General features: G+C 36.9%; 1 protein-coding gene across 1 annotated transcript in view; it reads right to left on the bottom strand.

The window, feature by feature from the left end:
* AQR (aquarius intron-binding spliceosomal factor) overlaps positions 1-18,768 on the bottom strand; it is a 54,586-nt gene extending 35,818 nt beyond the window's left edge. Inside the window, exons 1-15 of the mRNA XM_082057776.1 lie at positions 18,575-18,768; positions 17,733-17,789; positions 16,519-16,559; positions 15,450-15,485; positions 12,818-12,938; positions 11,413-11,553; positions 9,734-9,802; positions 9,141-9,241; positions 8,361-8,437; positions 7,074-7,138; positions 5,032-5,148; positions 4,010-4,123; positions 2,869-2,972; positions 2,452-2,554; positions 1,263-1,383 (exon numbers count right to left, since the gene is read on the bottom strand). Coding sequence (XP_081913902.1) covers positions 1,263-1,383; positions 2,452-2,554; positions 2,869-2,972; positions 4,010-4,123; positions 5,032-5,148; positions 7,074-7,138; positions 8,361-8,437; positions 9,141-9,241; positions 9,734-9,802; positions 11,413-11,553; positions 12,818-12,938; positions 15,450-15,485; positions 16,519-16,559; positions 17,733-17,789; positions 18,575-18,658 — 1,351 coding nt within the window. The 5' untranslated portion in view covers positions 18,659-18,768. The remainder of the gene's footprint in view (positions 1-1,262; positions 1,384-2,451; positions 2,555-2,868; positions 2,973-4,009; positions 4,124-5,031; positions 5,149-7,073; positions 7,139-8,360; positions 8,438-9,140; positions 9,242-9,733; positions 9,803-11,412; positions 11,554-12,817; positions 12,939-15,449; positions 15,486-16,518; positions 16,560-17,732; positions 17,790-18,574) is intronic.
* Between the last annotated feature and the right edge of the window lie 3,297 nt (positions 18,769-22,065).

The following is a 22,065-nucleotide window of genomic DNA, read 5'->3' on the forward strand; positions in this document are numbered from 1 at the left end:
ACTAAACAAGGGGTATTAAAACTCTTGGATGGGTCCTAAAGCTTGCATGGCTTTAGGATAGTCTGAGATGCAAATTTTCTAGAATAAACATTCTCTCATTTAACATTATCAGACTAATGTTCCAGTTTGAAACCCATGCTTAAGACCCTGGAAAGAATCAGGCTCTTGTAACTTGCAATATTATCCTTGAAACCATTTACTGGTATATGTACTACATACTGGCTTTCATATGCACCGAGATACAATGGCAGTGAAGAAAGGTGATAGAACACAGTAATTTCTATTCTGGAAAGCCTCATGGTGATAAAATACTTTAACACATTTCCCAACACCAAGTGACAAATTCTGTCTGTAAAGCTGGTTATATGCACAAAGGGCAGGGCCCGAAGCAACAGCTCTTTAAGGCTGTACAGCATGAGACAGATATTCTTCCTGCCTCATTTTTTAAATAAAATGGAAACAATTAGCCCAAGAAAGATGGGAGTAATTACTTTTTATTAAGTTTCATCAAAAAACAATTTAATTACTTTTAAGAACACAAAAAAACCCCCCACAAAAACGAAACTGTCTTGTTTGAAATCAGTGCTGGAGAATACCTGCAGATTAAAAGGAGAAAATGTAAACTGAAACCAAGAGAAGTAAAATAGAAAAATACTTCTTAACAGTCTGACAGCAACAGAAATGCTTCACAACAGTGCTATCAATACACGGATAATAATAGCAAAAGAGTTCGCCACAGAAGAAGGAAATGTTTCCACTAGCAACCACTGTTGCCACACCAACTTTCAGTAATTACATGTACACTTCTACCTTGAAATAAAAAAGATAATTAGTGTTAATTTTCTCCCATCACCACCTTTTTTTTTTTCATTTTTGAAAAGGCTTTCTTAAATATACTTCAGAGCAAAGCAGACAACAGCTTTTCTGCTGCATGTTTACAACCTGTTTCACCTCACAGTAACTACCTGTTCCACAGCTGATGGTACAGCACATCTGTTACCCAGATTATAAGCAAATAAATGTCTTTATGTAAACAAAGGCTTTTGGATTTTTCTTTAAATCCACTATAAATTTGCTAACAATTTCATCTCAGAGTTCCCGATTCACAACTTAAAAATACAAAGCTGACCTTATTCTAACATACTGTAATATGCCAAAGTACTGCATATAAGTTTCAAGGACAGAATGAACACAGACATCAAAGCTGCTTTTTTTGCAGCATTTACTGTCCTGCTCAGCATTTACTGAACTACTAATCATACCTTCTCCAGAATAATACTCAGTTGGTACAATATTTTCATCCCAAATAATTTTCTCTGTTGGATAAAGAGGCATCTGGTTGAGTTGCTGAATTTGAGATATTCGTCGCTCATGACGGGAAACCTAAACAAAAGACGCATTTTAAATTTCCGTAAGTCTAAAAGGAATAATAAAGCTATTTTTGAAATATACACATTAATCCATGTGACTTCCAGTGGTCACTCGCCATTTGCTCTGTTTTAGTACGTTTTGGGTTTGTTCTGTGTTTTTTAATTAAATACAACTAAATGCACACAGTGACAGCAGAAGATGAACAAATACATAGTTCAACTATTGGTTATAGAACTAAAGTCAAACAATCATTCAGCCACTCAGTAGGCCAAAAATAGCACAATAGAACTGAAAATATTTAGTCAAGGCTTAGCAGAGAACCAACTTCAAATAAAAGTTATTTTGCTTTCCATTAAACATATGGTCAATAGCCAACTAACCCTGCTCATTCAGCACCAGCCAATTTCCTCACTGGGAGGGGAGAAAAAAAAAATAAAAATATATATATATATATCAATCCAATACTGTGATATCTCATCAGAACAGGTATCTCCCCACCTCCCCAGGGCATCCATAAGCATTATATTATTACCATCTAAACCTTAGGAAATTATGTGACCTTTTTGTAACACAAAATACACCTATGAAAAAGACTTCAAAAATCAGCTATGCCATTCTAATATCAGATTAGAAGCCCACAGTACTACTGCTAAACCCTCAATATCCAAAAAACTACTATGTGCATCAAATGGTATTTCAGATGGGCTTGAGGAACTAAACAGGTATTGAATGTCTACACGTACTTTGGCAGACTTTTTGTTCTTAAAGGGGAAAACAAGTTACTACATAAAGAATATCAACTTTTCCAGAAGAACTCAAAACTACTTCTGAGACTCTGCTTATTGACCTTTACAATTACACAAAATACACACAGGGAAACTACATTTATAAATAAACATTTTCAAATACTTAATTTATATGGTTTTAAACCCCATCTTTGTATCCCGTTTCACCTATAACAATGCTGCGGTTCACAGGTGGTTCAGCAGAAGGTCTTAAATGGCTGCTTTACTACAGTGTAGTTGCTAGATTTAGCTGTATTTTGAGTTAGAAAAAATAAAATATTCATTCTGGTTTTACCAGCAGCTCCAGCAGAAAGTCCTTGTCGTAGGTGGAGTCCTCCCCAGCGGGCAGGGGCGGCAGCAGGCAGAGGTGCGATGCGACCTGGTGGAGGGTGTTTGAGCTGCATGGCAGGAGGTAAAATGGACACTTGAGTCACTTAACACTGAAACTTGAGAAAGCACCTACCATAGCTTTTTTTCTTTTCATTAGAGAAAAGGAAAATAAAGATATTTTTCTTTCACTGGAATTCTAGTACTTCACTATAAACTCTCCCTGTCTTCCTGTGTCAGCAGATGAAAATGCACCATGACAAGTCAGAAAGACCTGAGAGGGTGCATGACAAGTCAGAAAGAAAAAGTCTAGAAATTTGTTAAATTAAAACATACTAAGACAGAGAATTTCAATTTAATGTGAAATTTCATTCTGATAACTTACTTTAGGGGTCCAAATAACTTCACCAAGGAATCACGAGTATCTACTGCAGCTACATTTGAGAGTGCAAAGTCATATAACTCCGGAAAATGCGCAAATGCTGTTCTCTACAAAAGACCCAGGCCAGAAACTGAATTTAAGCATATTAATGAAACAATTTAATAACAATCTAAGTATTTATATAGAATCATAGCTTCACCTGATTCATTAAACATATCACCCCATGGACACTACCAGGATACAAATAAATAACAAGCAAAATCTCAGTTTTTCTTAGATGGCACTACCTATTTGTTAATTCTATGCTTCCAACACAGTATCTTTTTTATACACCCTCTTATCAGCATGTGTTCTGTCACTAAACTAAAACAGAGCAGATATGCAGCTTTGCAGACAACTAAGAAAAGCATGGAACAAGTTTAATTTAACCATGCTTCCTTGAATTTTGTTGTTAAAACTGATGGCAAAAATTCTGAAAAGTGTAACTATATGACAAATAATGTGAATTTTTATTTTGTCTCTTATGTGCATAAGATCACTATTGCTACTGTGTGTGTACTGATCTTGAAGAAATGATGCCACCTACTGCACAATCATGAGTTTCAACAGCACTTAATTTTTCCTTCTGAATAGATTTAATGGGAGCAGTTCATTTCAACTTGACAATATCAAATCAAAAGTGGTGGTGTTTTGCTAGAGCATATTATTTAGTTATAGTCACATACATAACACTGAAGTGTTAATGTCTTCAACATGGTATAGAAAGCCAAGTTAAAACTCCTACTGTAACTCAACAGGAAAATAAGGCGTTTTCTTTAACTTATGATGTGTCACAGTTTTTGGATCCTCCAAGCTCCCAGGTACACACCACAATGGTTATGCAAATCCACACCATTAGCAGAAGGCAGCAGAGAATGAAATCAAACATCGTGCCAAGTTATCAATTGTCTTCTGCCCCAACTCATACCTGCAGTGCAAGTTCCTGCTCCAGCAGGGGGATTGGACTAGATGATGTTTTGAGGTCCCTTGCAATCCCTAACATTCTGTGATTCTTTGGGAAATAACACTTATTCTAGATGCAAATTAGACTAAACCAGCAAAACCAAATCTTTTCTCTCCCATAAGCACTTCATCATCTGCATACCTGTAAAGAAGTAATTCTGTCATAGTGAATCGTTGTCATCTCATTCTCTGTCAAAGCATTTCCAGTCTGATCATTGATTTCAAAGCCAGTGTAGAATTTAAGCATATCTAAAAGCTGAGACATCATGCATACAAATTAGGGACATCTTACCACAAACAAAAACGTAATTTAAGAGAACAAGTCTGGACTATGTGCAAAAACAAGAGCTCCTCAAAATTCTTGAAGAAATGGACTAAGGAGTGATATCTAAATTTTATTCTTGGTTGATGCACAAAATAATTTTGTTTAGGTACCTCAAAGCCATAGAAATTACACCACCGCCCACAACCAATGTGGTTTCCTTTACCTACTAGGACTTGAAACTGAAACTAATTGCACTAAGGTGACCTAGCCAGAAGTTCACCAAGATACTAAACCCAACTTATGGCTTGCTCCTGCCCTCTCTGATACCAGCTCTGGAATTCATCCTACCTTTCAATGAGATTATTTAACTCAAAAGAAGAAAATTATTCAGATGTGCTTCTGCGTTTGTGTTTCATCAATACTGACCCTCACAGAAACTGAACAAATGCCTGAGATGGTGGACAGCAAGCAGCAGAAAAAGCAGCTGAGAGGCAGGAAAGGGGAGAGATATTCAGATCCTGCCATAAAAACCAACATACTGTCTATGAGTAAACTGAAGGACAGTAGTGAAAAACAGCTGTAGAACAGTCTGAGGTCAAAACAAAGCAAAGAAGAATGCACTGGCAAAAACTTCTGCTATACATGGGGTATGGCATGCCAGAAGCTGCACTGTTTTCCAGGTTGTACTTTTAAGAACTGTTAATAAACAGAGCCAGAAATGCAAGAGCAGTCACAGACAGAGGTCCAGGCAAGAAAGAACTACTGTCTGAAGGAATTAAATAAACATCAGAAACACTGATAAAAAACTTGTCTTAATAAACAAATATAAGACAAAACAATTGCAGTATTCAGAACTGCATCAGAATGAAAAAGTTATTTTCAATAAATTTGTATCTCACCTGGCAGAAGAGGTGACCCTCCTTCTCTCTTTTAGCAAGGCTGGACAGGTAACAGTGAACAACAAGATGGGAGTCATCCAACACTGTATTAAACCAGCGTCGGGTGGGAAGCAACGCCTGCAGTAAACAACCTCAGGTTAGCACAAGCAGTTCTTCAAAATGTAAGAAATCCCATTTTCTCCTAATTTTCCATTTCAAGATAGATTGCTGCACACTTATTTACATATCTAATATCTTAACAGAGGTTCTTATATTAAAGCAGCATGTATGTACGCCAAGACGCTGGGTTTATACAGGTAGGCTGCTGTGAACACAGCCTTTTACAGGACTGGGAGCACCATACAAACTTGCCATTAGTGAGACAGCATCCTGCCAGTAATAAAAGTAAATTAAATGAAGCATCTTTTCTGCTACTATGCATCTGTATAATGACTGTGTGATACAAAAGATATGTCAAGCTGCCACAACATTGTTTTAAATATTTGTTTTCTATACTCATTTCATTATTTTTAAATTTGTCTTAACACCGCAAACTTTGTTTCTTCTAAATATGGTATGGTACCTTCTATTCTTTGTAAGATACTAAAATTAGGTCTAGGAATTTTTAAGATCTTAATTAAAAACCCATAAAAGCTTTTCATAAACAAGACAGATCAATTCTTCTCAATATAAATGTCTTAAACTGCTACAGGTAGCAACTGTTCAACACCATACAGTAGTACACCTTAACAATTCAAGAGAAAAAGGAGTTACTCTCAATGGAATCTAGAGACTGAATTTAGAAAGCCATAAAGTATCAACATGGAGTCTAGAACTAAGACAAAAAAAAAAATCTGTAGTAGAAAATACTAATTGTCCTGCATAACAATTAGAAAAAACAAACTCAGAAAACTGTAAGAAATTTCCACATAGTGATTAGTTTCAAATTAACAAATCACCAAGTTTTGATTGCAGTCCATATACTGTAACATGAAACAAATATTCTGAAAAGGGCCATGACATAGGTAAAAAGAGCCCATTAACACAGTACATGCTACCAAAACTAAGAGAGTTGGATTTACAGCTTTCTCATTCACTTGTTTCAGTCATTTAAACAGGCTTCATAAACTGTCTGAATTCTAACCCTCCTGTAATACCTACCAAGAACCAGCATTAAATGTACTGCCTCTAATAACAGCCAGACTTAAGTTTAACTTCAAATACATATTTTCTCTTAAGAGAGTATATTATACCATAAAACAACAAGCTCTAATTTAAATAATTCATTGTATTGCAACTAAAAGTACAGGCTAATTAAGTGATTTAGCAGAGGACAGTTAGTCTGGACAAGTTCAAGGCAAAACCATTTTTTAACTTCTCTGTGCTTATTGTTTCAGAAAACTCTGTCTTCTTTCAGAATGTCTTCTAAATCTGAAGTTATTTAAATAAATTGTTACTCGTGAGAAATTGTAAAATAATGTCTTTTATTTATAATTCTGCTATTGTGAAAGTTAAGATAGTCTCATTTTCTCAACACCTGCTGAAAAATTTCACAAAATCTTGCTTGCCCTCCTATTATTTTGTAACAAAGCTACATCACCAGAACTGTTACTTCTAAATAATGAATTCTAGTCAAATAGAAATAGCATCCATTTCAGAACTACTGATGCTTTCTGGGATTATACCCTACAACAAAAAGGTACTTTAAGTGACTTGCACTGGGAAGAATACTTCTGGGTTATTCCCAGTAGACTAGAGCACCAAACATTTTCATTAATTGCCAGAATTATTACGACCACTCCAATTAACAAAGTCTTCTACACTAAGCAATTTAGGATCCTAGCTTTCTCTAACAGTTCATCTGGTTTATAAATATTACTAGTCATTTCCCAATGTGGCTGCACTGCTACAAACTCCTATTTACAGATGGAAAACCACTATCAAGCAACCATATGCGCAGTTGTGACATAACCACTTTATAATTGGAATAGACTGTAATAATGACTTCATGCATTTAAAACATAGAAAAGTAAACCTGGAAACAAGTTGAAACAATAACTTACCTCAAGATCTAGCATGAGTTCAATGAATCGCTCACAATAATGAACTTTATCCATAGAAATAGGACCTAGTTAGAAAAAAAAAATTGCAACTGATTCACACCACAACAGATTTGTACTTGAACTACTTTTTAAAAGTGTAATAAATGCTACTAATACACGAGTATTAGCTTTTAACAAGATGTGAAAGTTAACTAGCACGTTCTTCTATTTCTCTGAAACAATTCCATCCTTCATTGCAAAACAGAAATTTTTTTGATATAAGAAAGTGGTGGAACCAGAGTTTCAGGAGTGATTTTATCCACTCTGAAAGAAACATACAAAAATGCATGCTTCCACAAGACACCAATGGCCTGATAGGCTTCATAAAATCTTTCAACTCCAGGTACTCAAAAATACCTTTTTAAAAGCTACAATCCAGATGTGTGCAAAAGGCCTTGACAATATTCAAAGATAGTCAGCAGTGACTACCACAGAGCCTTTAGAATCATGACAGAACACAACACTACATCTGCTTTAATGAATATCTACTTCCTAAAGCCTCCAAAGAACTGTTAATGTATGTCTTCCTAAAACAGGTCTTGCATAATCAGGAAAACAGAGGAGATGGGTATTCTTTTTCAGAAGTCACAACATACAGATTTTCCCTTACAGTTCAGTTAAGAGGTGAAGTTTGCTAAGAGTTTAAGAGCAAAAGCAGAACTCTGGGAAGTGATTTCACCCAAATCATACTGCAGTTGAGAGCATAATAAGCCTTTTTTGTCAAACCATTCACCTTCTTGTACAAACACTTTTCCCTTCTAATTCAGGCAGGCATATAATTTTGCTTGTCACAATGATTTATAAATCAAGAGCAGTCAAATCTTGCAGAATTTCACTTCACTTAGGTTTCTGTTCTTACCATAAATCAATAGTACTGACAGAACAGAGCCTTATGATATGCATTTATACCACCTGTTTAACAAGGCGTCTAAGTACATACAAAACGCTTCAATGCTGCAAGAAGGCTGTAAGCACAATACCACTACTCAGAAGTACTTTTTTAAGTCAGTCCATACTGAATAGAAGAAGAGGTTTAAAGTGGCTTTCTGCTATTTCGTTTTTGAAGCATAAACAGATACAAATACTAATTTTGATATTAAACCCATTCAGACAGGCATGGATTTTACTAAAACCCCATCCAGATAAGGTCTCCAACCTCAGGTTGGCATCCTACAGAGTAGTTGTTTCAGCATCAGAAAATTGGAGGCAAATTAGCACATAACAAAGTAACATAAGAACCACAGTTACCTGAGGCAGGTATTGATTTTAGCACAGAAATGAATTTCTGAATGAGCTGTGAAAGAAATCTTCTCTCCTGATATGCTCTAAAATCAGACATATGACAAAAGCATTAATATTCCATACATGTAGACTAGAAGTAAATCGTATCTTTCACTAATACAAAGTTAGCTGCTTTAAAGTTTATATAATGGTAGCAGGTCACTTTGAAACACACCGGAAGTGTTTAGATGATAACTTTTCTCTCTGCACTCAGGCAGACAGATTAGCAGAGTCTACATTTTTAGGCACAGAACAGATTAGCAACCCATGCTTCTACTGGGTCAAAAAGGAGGAGTATGTCACCACCTACACCTTACCACACTGCAACACAAAAGTATTGGAACTTTTAACATCGGTGAAATACACAAATGTATTCAAATACTTGCATAAGCTCTTTGGTTAAGAACTAAACATTTGCTAAAGGTCATGAAAAGATATGAGTAATTACATGAATATTCTCTTATGGCTTTCATGCTATAGCTCTAAGACTTAGTGTCATAAATTCACCAATCAAATAAAATATTAATAGTTATATAACAGTGTTTCGCATAAAGACTACTGGAAAACAAAATATTTTCCAGGAGACCACGTACGAGCAATCCCTATTTGCCATCTTTACAGTTAAAAAACAAAACAAAACCAAAAAAACTCCACCATTTTTTAACGGAAACAATTTATTTTAGCTGAAACACAATGAATGCATTAAGGGCTTTGGACTTAGCAGGAAGAAAGGTTTCTGTAACTTACCGCATTCTTTTCTCCTCATCCATTTTCTCATCGTTCTTCTTAATTAGATTCCAGAATTTTCTTAGTTTTGGTGTCTTTTTCAGTTCTTGTTCCAGCCGTTTCTGAAATGTTAAAATGCTATTCAGTCACCAAGAATCCTTGTTTTCATGAGAAGTAGAAATACGATCCAGACTTACTAAAAAAAAAAAATATCTAACTGAAAAAAAATATAGCTGTCTCAGACTTATCTCAAGAAGTAACTCTGTAAATCAAGAATGTAACACTGCTAGAGAAAGACTGGCCATGGCCAGATGTCAGCTCCATTCCCCAGTCCCTGTGATCTCATGGCCTTATCTACAAATTTTAGATTGAAGAAGCTATAAGCAAAAACTAGTTTTATGAAAAATTACATCATTAATTAATATCTACAACTACATGGAAATTTGCAACAAACAATAAAGAAGATTTTATCAAGCACACAAAAACATAATTGCATAGCAATGCAAGCAGCTTTAAACGTTAGACTTCCGTAACAGTATTCCACAATAATTCACTTTACAGGACTTGCGTAATGCCTAGAAGCTTGCTTTGCCAGCTCCCAGCGTTATGCTTACAGGTTGTAGAGCCATCCACATTGGTAAGGAAATGAGCTGCTGCACCTGACCTCTGATCAGATCCACTTCCTGTTGGAAAGTTACAGACAGAAAATGTTTTTTTAGAACTCTTGTTTTTTGAAGTGCCAGTCTTACCAAATACATCAATGTACATCACCATCTGACAAAAAAATATATGTTGTTGTATTAAATTCACAGTTTTCCAACAGAAAACTGCACAATAGCCCTACCCAATAACACTTAAAACCATTGATGACTTTCACATTTTAGGTTGTTTTCATGGATTCTGTCAATTCTTAACACTTCAGCAATGGCCCCATCCATGTAAGTATTTTTAGCACAGAAGTTGATGAGAACTGATGGTCCTTCTTCAGTTATTTCTCATTCCTGAACCAAACTGTCTTACTGTGCTTTCTCTACTTGTTTTTACTCTGTTCTTTCTCTCCTGAAAGCCTTCGTTTATAAAGTTTCTCCCACTTCATCTACACTCTTTCCATTATCTGAAAGAACTAATTTTCTCTATAATTCAGTGTAACTCCAACTGTTGTTTCAAGTGTTCTCTCTCCAACTCTGCCTGCGACCTGGATCCACAAAGTCTTCTTTCTTTCCTAAACACTGAAAATCTTCCATTAAACTCTTAAATATGTCTTCATAAACAAACACTATTTTCAGCATGCTGAAAATTCATTCCTTACTTAAAACACTACTGTGATTACGCTATTCTACATTACACAAAGAAATGTGGCTTTGCTTTTACGAGCACTTTTTTACTGGCTTCCATATCACGTTATAAGAGAAATGCTCTGGCAAGCAGGATTCCATACAGTCACTATCATACTCTCCTACAAAATGAAGATCTGCTGTACCATGGCCACTACAGAAAAATACTAGTAATACCTCAACTGACTATACGCATAACGTTCATGATAATTACTGGCTCCCATAACCACTCCTAATTCCAAAATCAAAACATACACTTTATCAGTTGTTTTGCCTGTGAGACACGATTTTGTCCTTTACTTGTGCAGATCTTGACTGATACATCCTGTATGCAATATAAGTAAAGAAAAAGCCCAGTAGTAAGAGAGGTAAGAGTACTGTTTCACATAACAGAGAACTGTCAACTACTCTCCACACTTCCTAATTAGAATATGTAACTGTGTTTTTACTATAGACTGAGAATACAACTCCAATGCATTTTTAAAACTACCTCAAGAAGTGCAGATATTATCTAGACCTTGTTTCAAAAGTGAAAAAATTAGTGTCTTTCTCAATAGTTCATGGAAATAATTTTGCACAATTTCCCAGCCCAGCTAAAAAAAAAAGAGTACAGTGGTAAGCAATCTGCTCTTAAGTGGTAAAGCACTGTTTCAAGTATAAGTACATATCTAAGCACCATTTTAAATATAAGCCCAAACAGACGCCTTAAAATTGAGTAAGTGCCAATCCTCCAATTTCGAATCTCTTTTATTATCTTGTGTCAGAGAAAAGCAAACGTGATGAGACAGAAAAAGCAAGAGTCAAAGAAAGGGGTAAAAGCCCGCTGGTACCATCTGCTTCCTTAACTGGGAATTTTGCTTCATCTGTCTTGTAAGAAAGAAGAAATTGATCACATTAAACTTCTATTAACACAGAACAGCGTAAACAAACTGGAAGTATTACAGTTACTTTTAACATACCAAACTATTGAAGCAGTGATCGAGGAAAAGCAGCAGGACTGTCTGTTCATGCAGAGAGTATTCATTGTCATTTTCAACCAGTGATGCTTCCAGTATACATTTGAAAAAGAAGGGAAAGTGTTCTGGCTTTTTTTTGAATGTCTAGGAATAGAAGAGGAAGCTGATTTTGAATTAGGTTGATACAAATAATTTCAATCTTCATTCACATAACATAGTTTAAATTCTTTAAATCAATTTAAATCTATAAAAGGAAGGATTCATTTTTCTCTTTTTTATTTATTCTGACCAGGCAGCACCAAAAAACTACAGACTAATAATACCCTCCTGACCAGGGATCCTCATGTTATTGGAACGCTCATAGTGGGACTACTGCCTTCTACGTAGTCCAACACAGGTGATGCACAGGACAAACTGAACAATAAGCACAAGCACAGTCGATTGTGTTGCTGGAATGTTCAACTGCTGATTGCACAGAATTACTGTAAAATGACACAGGTTAGAAGAGAATTTGTAGATTTTGGCCAAAACTATGGCGGCTATTTAGTGATCTCCAAAAGTGAGCAGGTAAAATCCACCACAGATTAATTATAGTTGTGGAACTCCCATTGAGCTAAAACAGAGAAAGATAAATCAAATAACTGTGGAAATAAAACAGTTTCTTTACAAGGGCAGCCATGTACCACATAAGTTTAACTAAGCTGTTTGGAAAGTAACATGCACCTGTCATTTTACATCTGGTACATACACTAGAGCAAAGAAAGGCAGAAACATCATATTAGCAAACTATTAATCCTTTGTGCTTTGCACTACTATCAGAGTAAGTGTGCTTATGAAATAATTCTTGCATAGAATTTGTAACTAGGCTCATGTTGTTGAGATGGCTCCAAGAAGTGGACTGTTTGTAGAAACACTGAATAATGTCTAAATCTATTATTACAAAAAACAGTACACACAGAAGCAGAAATTATCTTAGTATAGAATTTCATGCAAGAAAGCTACAAAACCGTATTTAGGCTTGAAGCAACACACTACTAGATAATGTTAGATTTTGAGTGGTGCCTTCATATATTCAGAGATATAAAAATCCTTTTTTTTCTTTCAATACCAGAACTTCTCCACAAATGGCTGACTTTTGTCAAATGCCAAAAAAGCAAATGCTGGTGACGATGTAAAGGCATCACACAGCAAAACAAAAGGCACACAACCCAGAAGGAATCAGGTGATTTTTCATCCATCTATTGCTTTCTGCAACAAGAAGACACACTTTTTAAAACACCAAATGAGACATTCTGGCTGAGGTACCATTTACTTTTAACACTACAAGCTTTGCTACTTTCTGCCAGTATAAGAGAGTACAAAAAAAAAAGCTGCAAAGTCAATTCTAGCTGTAATTGAAATTGGTTACCTCCCACGCAGGGACATTCTCTCTGAACTTCTCATTCACCATACAGCAGATTGACATTAAATATGCCTTACTGGACACCTCTGGGGAATAATTAATCCATAGGTAATTTTCAAGGTACTGGCTGTGAAGAGACAAAGAATATTTCATTAGTTGCTGTCACCCACGTTATCTGTCACTCATTTGAAAGAGTAGTTATCCACAGGGTTTTTTTCCTCCTTCTCCTTAAAGCCATCTTTACAGTTTTTGAGTAGTTCCTTAAGTTACCTCTCATCTAGGTCACTGCAGCAAAACTTGTTAGACTCTAACTGCTACGAGAGACAGACAAGTTTCTTATCAGGAAGAAACATTCACTAGATGGCTTTCAAATACAACAAGTAGCCACAGCTCAATACAAAGTCAAAACATGAACTCATGTTAATTTTTCAAAATGAGAAAACGAAAAAAACCTTTACTTGTCTAAAGATTAAGAATGTCACATGCAGCATTTCCTAGCATAAGCAGCAAAGGACAACCACTGTTTAACAGTATTTGTATTAACACATACCCTTTCTTGTAAAAATTCAGCAATCATCCAGACATTTTATGCTTCTAGTCATATAAAGGCACTAAAAATATCATAGGGTGTTTCAAAAAGATGGACCAAATTTGAAATCACTATAGCTCTGCAACCATGAACAACCCATGAATGAAACTCTTAACCACTTGAAAGGGTGGGACATAGAGTTTCAAATGATTATTGCTAAATGCCTTATTAAACTGTTGGTAATTTTTTGTGTAATTGTCCCATGTTGCCATCATGAAATATACTGCTTTGAAATTGGGTCCATCTTTTAGAAGCACCCTGTACATTACAGTGCAACTAAAATAAAGCATTGAGTGATTAAATGTTTTCAAGAAGGTGAAAAAAAATTAAAAGACACTGGAAAATAGCAGCTTCTCAGCCATGAGCGTTTCTTCCTTATTAATATACCACATTTCTCAAAGAAGCAGCTCTTAAAATTAGAGATGAGAGGCTATTTGGACAAACAACTGTCTCCGTCCTTTAACTTCCTCTTGAAGCTATTCAGGATAGTCATTTCTGAGGAGGTAATCCCTAAATCCTTCATATTCAACAGCGCACTCGCACTTTGTGCTACTTTAACAACCGCCACCAGAAAGTCAAAACTCTTGTTTCTTCCTAAACAAGCTGTTCATCCATTCCTTCCTCTCAATGCCTGCTCTAACATTCCTTTGGCCCCCCATGACCCAGCCCAGTTTTACCTATTTAGTTTTTTCCACAGCTTATTTTTCTGATGTCTTACAGTAAGGTACATCAGTAGTTTCAGATAAGGCAAGTACCAGCAATGGTGGTGAAAAAAGGCAGTAAGAACTTATATGCAAGCAGGAGCAGGAGGCTCAGTAATGGTCAGACAGGGACTTCCACTTTCTGGGACCTCAGCCAGAATGAGTAGCTTCAGATGGAGCTGAGACAACTTCATAGGCATAAAAGAGATTAAATACATACTGCTTCCCAAAAGCTTGGATCTGCCAATGGGTGGGGGAAAAACTCCACAAAATTCACAGAACTCCATATTTCCATTTCACCCAGGAATTCAAATAAACTTCAACACGTTTTAGTAAAAATACTACTATGGCCCCAAGTGAGAACAAACATGGGAGTAAGAATGAAGGACAGGAAAATCTCACAAGCATGAAAACAGGAGAGTGTGACAGAGAAAATTTCTTACAGGACAAACGGCAGTAGATGGGGCTATAGACCAGAAAGTGACATTACAGGCCAGTAACATTAAGAATATTCACAGAAAAGATAAAAACCACTAACTCCATGGTCCTGTTAGCATAGAAATTCCAGAAGTCATGCTACCAGCATGTCATTTGTTAGTGTCAAACCCCAAGCCATAGTTTACATTTTCTCTTCTGCCTTCTCCAATAAAAAAGCAGGAAACAAAGGGAAGTTGGTCCTACTTTTCTACTTAGTGGTACTACATACATATTTCAGTCCTTTCAAACAAATAACGTCTCTCAATAAAAAAAATCTCATTCTATCTGCTCATAAGTTTTGAGAGATAAAACAGAACCAAACAGAACACTACATATTATGCTTCTGAATATGTAAATACTGCAAATATTTATTTTACATCATTTTAGACATGCTTCGTAAGTTCTTCCAGGAAAGTCTGACATAGCTGTATGAATCTTCTAAACAGATTTCCACTTCAAGTGAAGAAAACGTTAGTGATGCCTCTGCAGCACAATTCATTCTACCCTCACAGTAAGAGACTTAATTAAAAAATTTTCTCTGACTTCTGAGAGTTCTGATATAAAGCTTGACAACACATTCCAAATTACAGACCCAAGTGTTTCACCTGTTTCATTCATACTCTCCAGTGCTTCACTTACACAGGAAATTCAGGATCATAAAACAAAATACTCTGATACATTACTTAATGGTTTTGAAATGATTTCCTACAAAAATTACACATCTCCTCAATTTTCCTATGTAGCTAATTCAAGGCATTATTAAGTAGGAATAAATAATACTGTTAAATTCATTTACTGCCCTGCACTTTTTTTCTCACCTTTACAGGTTCCTACAACAAAATAACTTAAAATTTCACTCCAATTAGCTTACCTGAATTCAAGAAGCATTATTTTTCTAATAGCAAACCTAAAAATAAACAAATAAAAGAAATAATCAGTTAACACAGGAAAGAAAGCCACTCATGCACATTCTAGCTGTATGGAAAATTGCTGGTTCCTCCTTATTTTGTTACATAAAAAAAACTGTAGAAACATCTAGGAATTATCTATGCCCCTGCCCCGCCCCACCTCCATTTCCATGCACAAGCAACCACTTGAATGCAGAAGCAACTGCTGTTAACACGGTGGAAGCTAAAGTTCATGCAGGTTCAGTAAGCAATCAAACTCATATTAAAAATAAAATCCATCTAGACCTTTTAAATATGAACAGCTTCCAACAGCCTTGAAGACATAAACTGCTAGAAGCTGAGTGTCTTCTGGAAAACTATCACTATATGTTTAAGCAGTTCATAATGATATTACTTCTTAGTCAATGGAAATAAAAGCTTGCTCTGATCCCATCTGGCAATTCTTAAATTTCTTTCATAAAGGAATCATAATCAGATTTCTTTCCATAGATCAGACCTCCTCTGTGGAGCTTCAAATAGCTACAGTTACAACTCTTTTCTGTACAGACAGCTGTAGAACCCAGTTTATCTTAAACTGTCTCACCCTTCTAACATTACAATTCACTGAAGTGAGACTCACCCTTTATTTTCTTATAAACCTGGTAACACTAATAGGGAAAGAGCAAAAAGCCAGAGGCAGCATCCTCCTCAATTAATAATTTTTCTTTACATACCTTGGTGACAAAGGATGGGACCAGCCTTCTACAACCATTGCAACATAAACAACACAAAACACAACAGAATAGCAGATGACAAAACTAAACAATACTTATATCCAACTGTCACATTTAAGGATCATGAGCTCACTAACATTCTTTTTGCCACATTCAGACTTTGAAATAATATAACAACTAAATGACTCCTATACGCTTGAGTCATTTTCATCTGCTCTCAACATGTTAATGCATTTTAAAATATTCTATGAAACATGTGAAACCACTTCAATACAGATAATGCTGGAATGCTATAAGTGAAAGTAACTAGTGTACTTACTTTGACTTGACAATTTCTTTTGTATATACATCTTCAATAACCTATGGGAAAGAATATTTAAAAAAAAAATTGGTTAAGAATTTTATTTAATTCACAATATAATTAAAAATGCATTAAGATATCTTAGGCACTCAAAGTTACTCTGATTTAGTTATTCTCTCCTTACTGCAATTTGATCAAAAATGTTGTAACAATTATGTTTCAGCTCTGAAGAGCCCAAAAGCTTTACAGGCACATTCTCACAAAGAATGTTAATCAACTTAGGAGAAAGCACACAATGATAGAGAATTAATAGGACCTTCATTCAAGTTATTCTGAAGGAATAACCTGCACCTCACTGAGATATTTATATTAAAGTCAAACAGCTATGCAAACCTTTTTGTTGTTAAACCTGGGTTACTGTCGAATTTAAAGAACAGTCTTCAAGAGTCAAGTCTGCATCAACTCATCTGTTGCTACCGTTTCTTTTAACTGATATTTAACCAAATCCAGACACTTCTACCTAGATTTTCCCAACAGGTGTGAAAGTATCTGCACTATCTCCTGCAGCAGGCACACTTTGACATCACATGACACAGAGATGCAATTCAGCTGCTTATGTACATCCTAGTTATAACAATCACAGACAATTACTATCACAAATACTCCAAAGACAGTGAATAAACTGAGACTGGAAAGGAAGATTTTGCCAAATACCCACAAGGGAAAGAAACATAACATTTAAGAACCCCACACTACAGAAAACTGATACAAAACCAAACACATCAGGTCAAATTTTAAACATTCAAAACAGACACATCCATCAGAACAGCAGCAAAGATCTCTGCTCAAAAACATCTGAAGAAGCTCACAGGTCAGTAAAACCTGCATCTTTCACCCTTCGATTTCTAAAAGTAGCCCCTTCTCAAATATCTCTTAACATCAAAGAAGGTGCTCAAAAATCTTTACTCTCATAAGTTCATGGCCAAAGCAAACTAAACAAATAGCACACAAAAGAACTACAGTGCCACAGCACACCTGCATAACAGTGCCTACATTTATAACCTACAAATACATGACAATCAATTTACAATTGCGTTGTGTTAAGCAACTGTTGACCTTCCAAGAAGACTCCTATGCTCATATAAAGTAAGCAACACTGGAGGCTAATACATCAGGAAAGGGTTAATCCTCATCATTCTATACTTTAACACAGTTCCAGTAGAAGTATTTACCTTCGAATCAAAAGGCAATTTTTTCTTCACATGTGGAGCCCAGTATTTATTTGCTAACTGTATGGAGAGAAAACAAAACAAAAATTTTAAAAGTTAAATACATTTTCAGTTCTAGTGATAAAATAACTCTATAACACACCCCATCTCCAATCTGTATTTCACTAGTATCTTAATTTCAGTTTACGGTAACTACAAGTAACAAAATTATGTTTTCCAACAATGTTTTTCAACCATCTAAGGTTTTACGTCTAATCCTTTTCAAACAGAAATGCAATTCCCTGTAAAAATTTCAGACAGACTGACCACTACCTAATTAACTATTTTTTTTTTCTTAAGTTACTTCTCAAAAATATACCATGATATTTCAGGGACTGCAAACCCCAGACTGCAAATTATTATCTTCCCATTGAGGAATTTCACAAAGAACTAGAAGCTAGATGTAAAAGTCTAATATATTAAGGCTATTCACTGTAGCCATCCCTCCACCAAAACTCCTAAACTACGGTGGCAAGAACTTCCCAACAATCCGTATTCAACTAATTTCTAGCACAAAAAAACCAAACGCGTGTATAAAACCATTTAAAACGTTCTGCTACAAGAAACTGCCGTCAACTTGTGTATTACAACAAACCTGATTTATTTTGTAGCGCTGCTCATGTAAATCTCTCTACTATAGAACCACTGGGAACACAAACTCCTCCATGCAACACAGGCGTTACATCTCTCACGACAAAGCAAGACCTTTTCCCCAACACCCACGGACGGCAAAAACTACTTAAACACCGCGGGCCCATCGCGCCCGGCTCCAGCCGCGGGACAGGCCGCTCCGCCGCCAGCCTTACCTGGGTCACGTACTCCGCGTTGATCTGCGACACGGTGGGCGCCACCACCTTCTTCGGCGGGGCCGAGGACGCCGGCGCCGCCATGATGCCACCGTCACGAGCCGCCTGTCCCCGCCGGGCAGCGCCGCCGCTCCCCGCCCGGGCCGGGCCCAGCGCTCGGCGCTCGCAGCGGAGGCCGAGCGGAAGGAAGCTCCGTGCGGGGAGCAGCAGAGGGTAGAGCGCTTCCGGGGCGAGGCGCGACGGGGAGGCGGCTGCGCCACCTGGCGGCGGCGTCGCTGCCGCTCAGCCCGCCGGTGGGTCCGGGTGCCTTGGGGCGGGGTGAGCCGCGGCCGGCCGCTCCGCCCGGCCCCAGCAAGGGGCGCCTCGGAGGGGTGTCGAGGCGTATGTAAACCAACGTAGTGTGATAACGGAGGCAGGCAGGTAACACATCAGGCTGCTTTTACGCTCGCCCTTCCAATGGTCTGTATAATAAGAATAATAAATTGAAAATTAATACAACGTAAATAATAAAACGGAAGGAGTCAGCCCAAGTGCCGGCGCTGTCTGCCCGAGGCCGCCCCGTCGCCCGGCGGTGTGCGGGCAAACAGCCCCGGCCACCCGAGTCAGCGCTTCGGGAGCGGTTCAGAACGGTTCGTAATTAACTTATTCCATCTAGTAAACAGATTAATTAAGGAAGAAATTAACGGGCTCCCCCGAGAAGCTGCGGCGCTCTTTTCTGCGCTCATGACCCAGTACCTGCCACTTGAACACCCTCTGCGCTTCCAGGCAGGTACCGCTGAAGTCTGTTTGAATGTGACCTCCTTTGTTTTGATATCAAGGTGATCTCCGTTTCATTTCTTCAAGCAGAGGTTAAACTTAATATTCTTTTTGAAGTTGAATTAGAATGTACAATGGGAACTGAAAAAGCAATGACAGTACCTTGAGTAGGATCAGACGATGGCTGCATTCAAATAAATACGCCTACTGCATGGCTTTGCTTTAAAAAATCCAGAGAGGTTAAATTTTCTGGATGAAAACTAGTAAAATCAAAAAGTTACAGAAGTACAAGGAACAAATTCTGTAAATAACAAGGAATGAGCATTGTCTTGTCTAATAATGGAAACCTTCAGATAGATCTGTATTTGATTTGAAATATGCAAATGCAAAGCAGTTAAAATACACTTAAACCAATGTACCCCGTCTGACACTGTGATTAAAAATCAGCAAATTAAGATGCATCAATTTAAATTAATCAACCTAGAGTTTGCAGCTTCATGATTGACTCAGGCTATCGGAATCTATGCCAATATAACTACCCCTTTGGTGTCTGCCTTTTCTCCATCACTTGGTACAACTGCGGCCATTAATAGGTGTAGAAAATGCAGGTAAAATTTGCCTAAGTTCAGAGCTGGCTGTCTGAGCCATATTAGTATGTTGCTGCGCCTTAGCTGACAATACTGCTGACAGTGTCCTCCCCAACTTACCTTCTACAATTAGGTTGTTTCATATTTAACTACCTCAGAAATCAACATACATAGCTTACTTTTGTATGTATCAGAAAAAGTAGAAATGTAACAGCTCGTCAGTTTGGAAAAAAAAAAAAAGAAGAGGGTACTATCTGTAAGTAGACTGTGGGGATAAATGGCAGGAAGGGAAGGAACTATTGAAGCTACAAGTCAGTGATTAAAAAGGACAAAGCAATTTAAGTTCATTACCTGTAAATGCAGGCTGTAAATAGAAAAGTTTATAAAATTGTCTTTCAGATGGGAGTCAAAAGTTTGACATGTGTTTAAGATGAACCGCAGAACACTTAAGAGAAGCTATGATGATTTATTGGGATCAGAGGTGACAGTAACTGATGACCTTAGACTTCTAATCACATGCTCAAGTGTGATTAGAAGTGACATTTTTTTTTAATTATTATCATGCCAAAAAGCAGGCAGGCAAAAAGATTTTTGACTTAGTAAATTTTCTAGAACAGCCTTGCAAGGCTAACTTAAACATTCTGACCTCTGCTTTTGATAGATCGTTAGGTATGTGTCAAAACCCACAAAATTTCCATATGGTGTCAAAGCTATGAAAGCTCAAGGAGGTATACAGCTTTACCTAACTTTCAGCATTTGAGTGTCCCAATGAGGAGGTTAGTTGTCTTAAACCTCCCTACAGTCAATGTAGCAACAGAGGCCCTTCCAGAGGGCAAATTTGGACTAATTAAACTGCTCTGACTCATTTTCTGAAGGAGCTTTTGATATCAGAAACTAATATTAGATGCCTAAAGTTAGGCAATATGATTATATTCCTCAGTGGCAATGTCAAATAAAGTGATAATGATCTCCCTATAAATACTGCATTAAATATTTCTCTATAAGGGGTATTGTTTAGTTACGGAGTGCTATGACAGTAGGACTACAAATAAATAGCAAAAGTATAAATTAGGGCTTTGGCAAAACACAAAGCTTTCAAGCCTCAAGAGCAGCTGAACCTTTAAAGAGGAGTTGTGATGCGACCAGGCCAGATGACACCCAATGTTGTACCTATGTCCCCATCTATGAGTGTCACTCCAGCTCACAACTGTCTCTTAAGCATGGTCTTTTGAACACTATGCTCAGTTTCCCTGGAGTGGTGGCATGTCTGTCCCTTTGCACCCCAAACTGCTTTGTAGTCAGGGAAAAATAAAACCCTGCACCCTGTCATCCCCACAGCCTTCTGTGAAGTTCTCCATCTTTCTCTATTAATTGACTTAACACATCAAGAAAATAAAATATTCTTTCTCTTCAAAAATCTGTTAATTCATTCATGAAGACATGCATTATTTAGAAAGTCACACATTTGAGTAGGTGTGGTTTTCAAGACTATTATTCATTTCTAGGCTGCATACAGTCCTGGTCAATTTATATTCAATGCTGCTTTCTTGCTTAATTAGCTCTTCTCATTTTGGATGCTTGGCTTTCTATATTATTGTAGCCAGGAAAAATATGCTTTTCCCCTCTTCTTTGTAAACTACACAAGCCAAAGTCATCAATAAGCAGGCCATTGCTTTTATCTCAATGATACTCTCCCAAATACAATATTGGAGAGCCAGGAAGTACCTAGTGATAATCAGCAGGGGGTGATTTTATGTTCTGTCCTCTTTACCTTTTAGCTTATTTTAGGTTCTACCTAGAGTCACAGAATTGATTAATTTCTAGCAATGGAAACTCCAAATAATTAATGTATAAGGATTTATAATATTAATAATAAGGTTTGTTATTGTTTTAGGTTCTTCAGTGAGACATGACCAGCGCAACTAGATTCAGCAGCTACATATTCCTAACATAGAAGTTGTTTCACTTTTTATTGTTTCTCTTTCACACAAATAGAGAGATTTATGCTTTGAATCTTTTATCTTTCAGATTCTTAGACATAAATAAACCCTGCACTAAGAGGTGCAGACTCAGTATGGATACCATATTGTGTCTATGTAAACTCTGGTGGGACATCTTTATTCCAAAGCAGGTAACCAATACCAGCAC

The sequence above is a fragment of the Streptopelia decaocto genome (assembly GCF_964273445.1).
Source record: "Streptopelia decaocto genome assembly, chromosome: 7".
Classification (NCBI taxonomy): Eukaryota; Metazoa; Chordata; class Aves; order Columbiformes; family Columbidae; genus Streptopelia; species Streptopelia decaocto.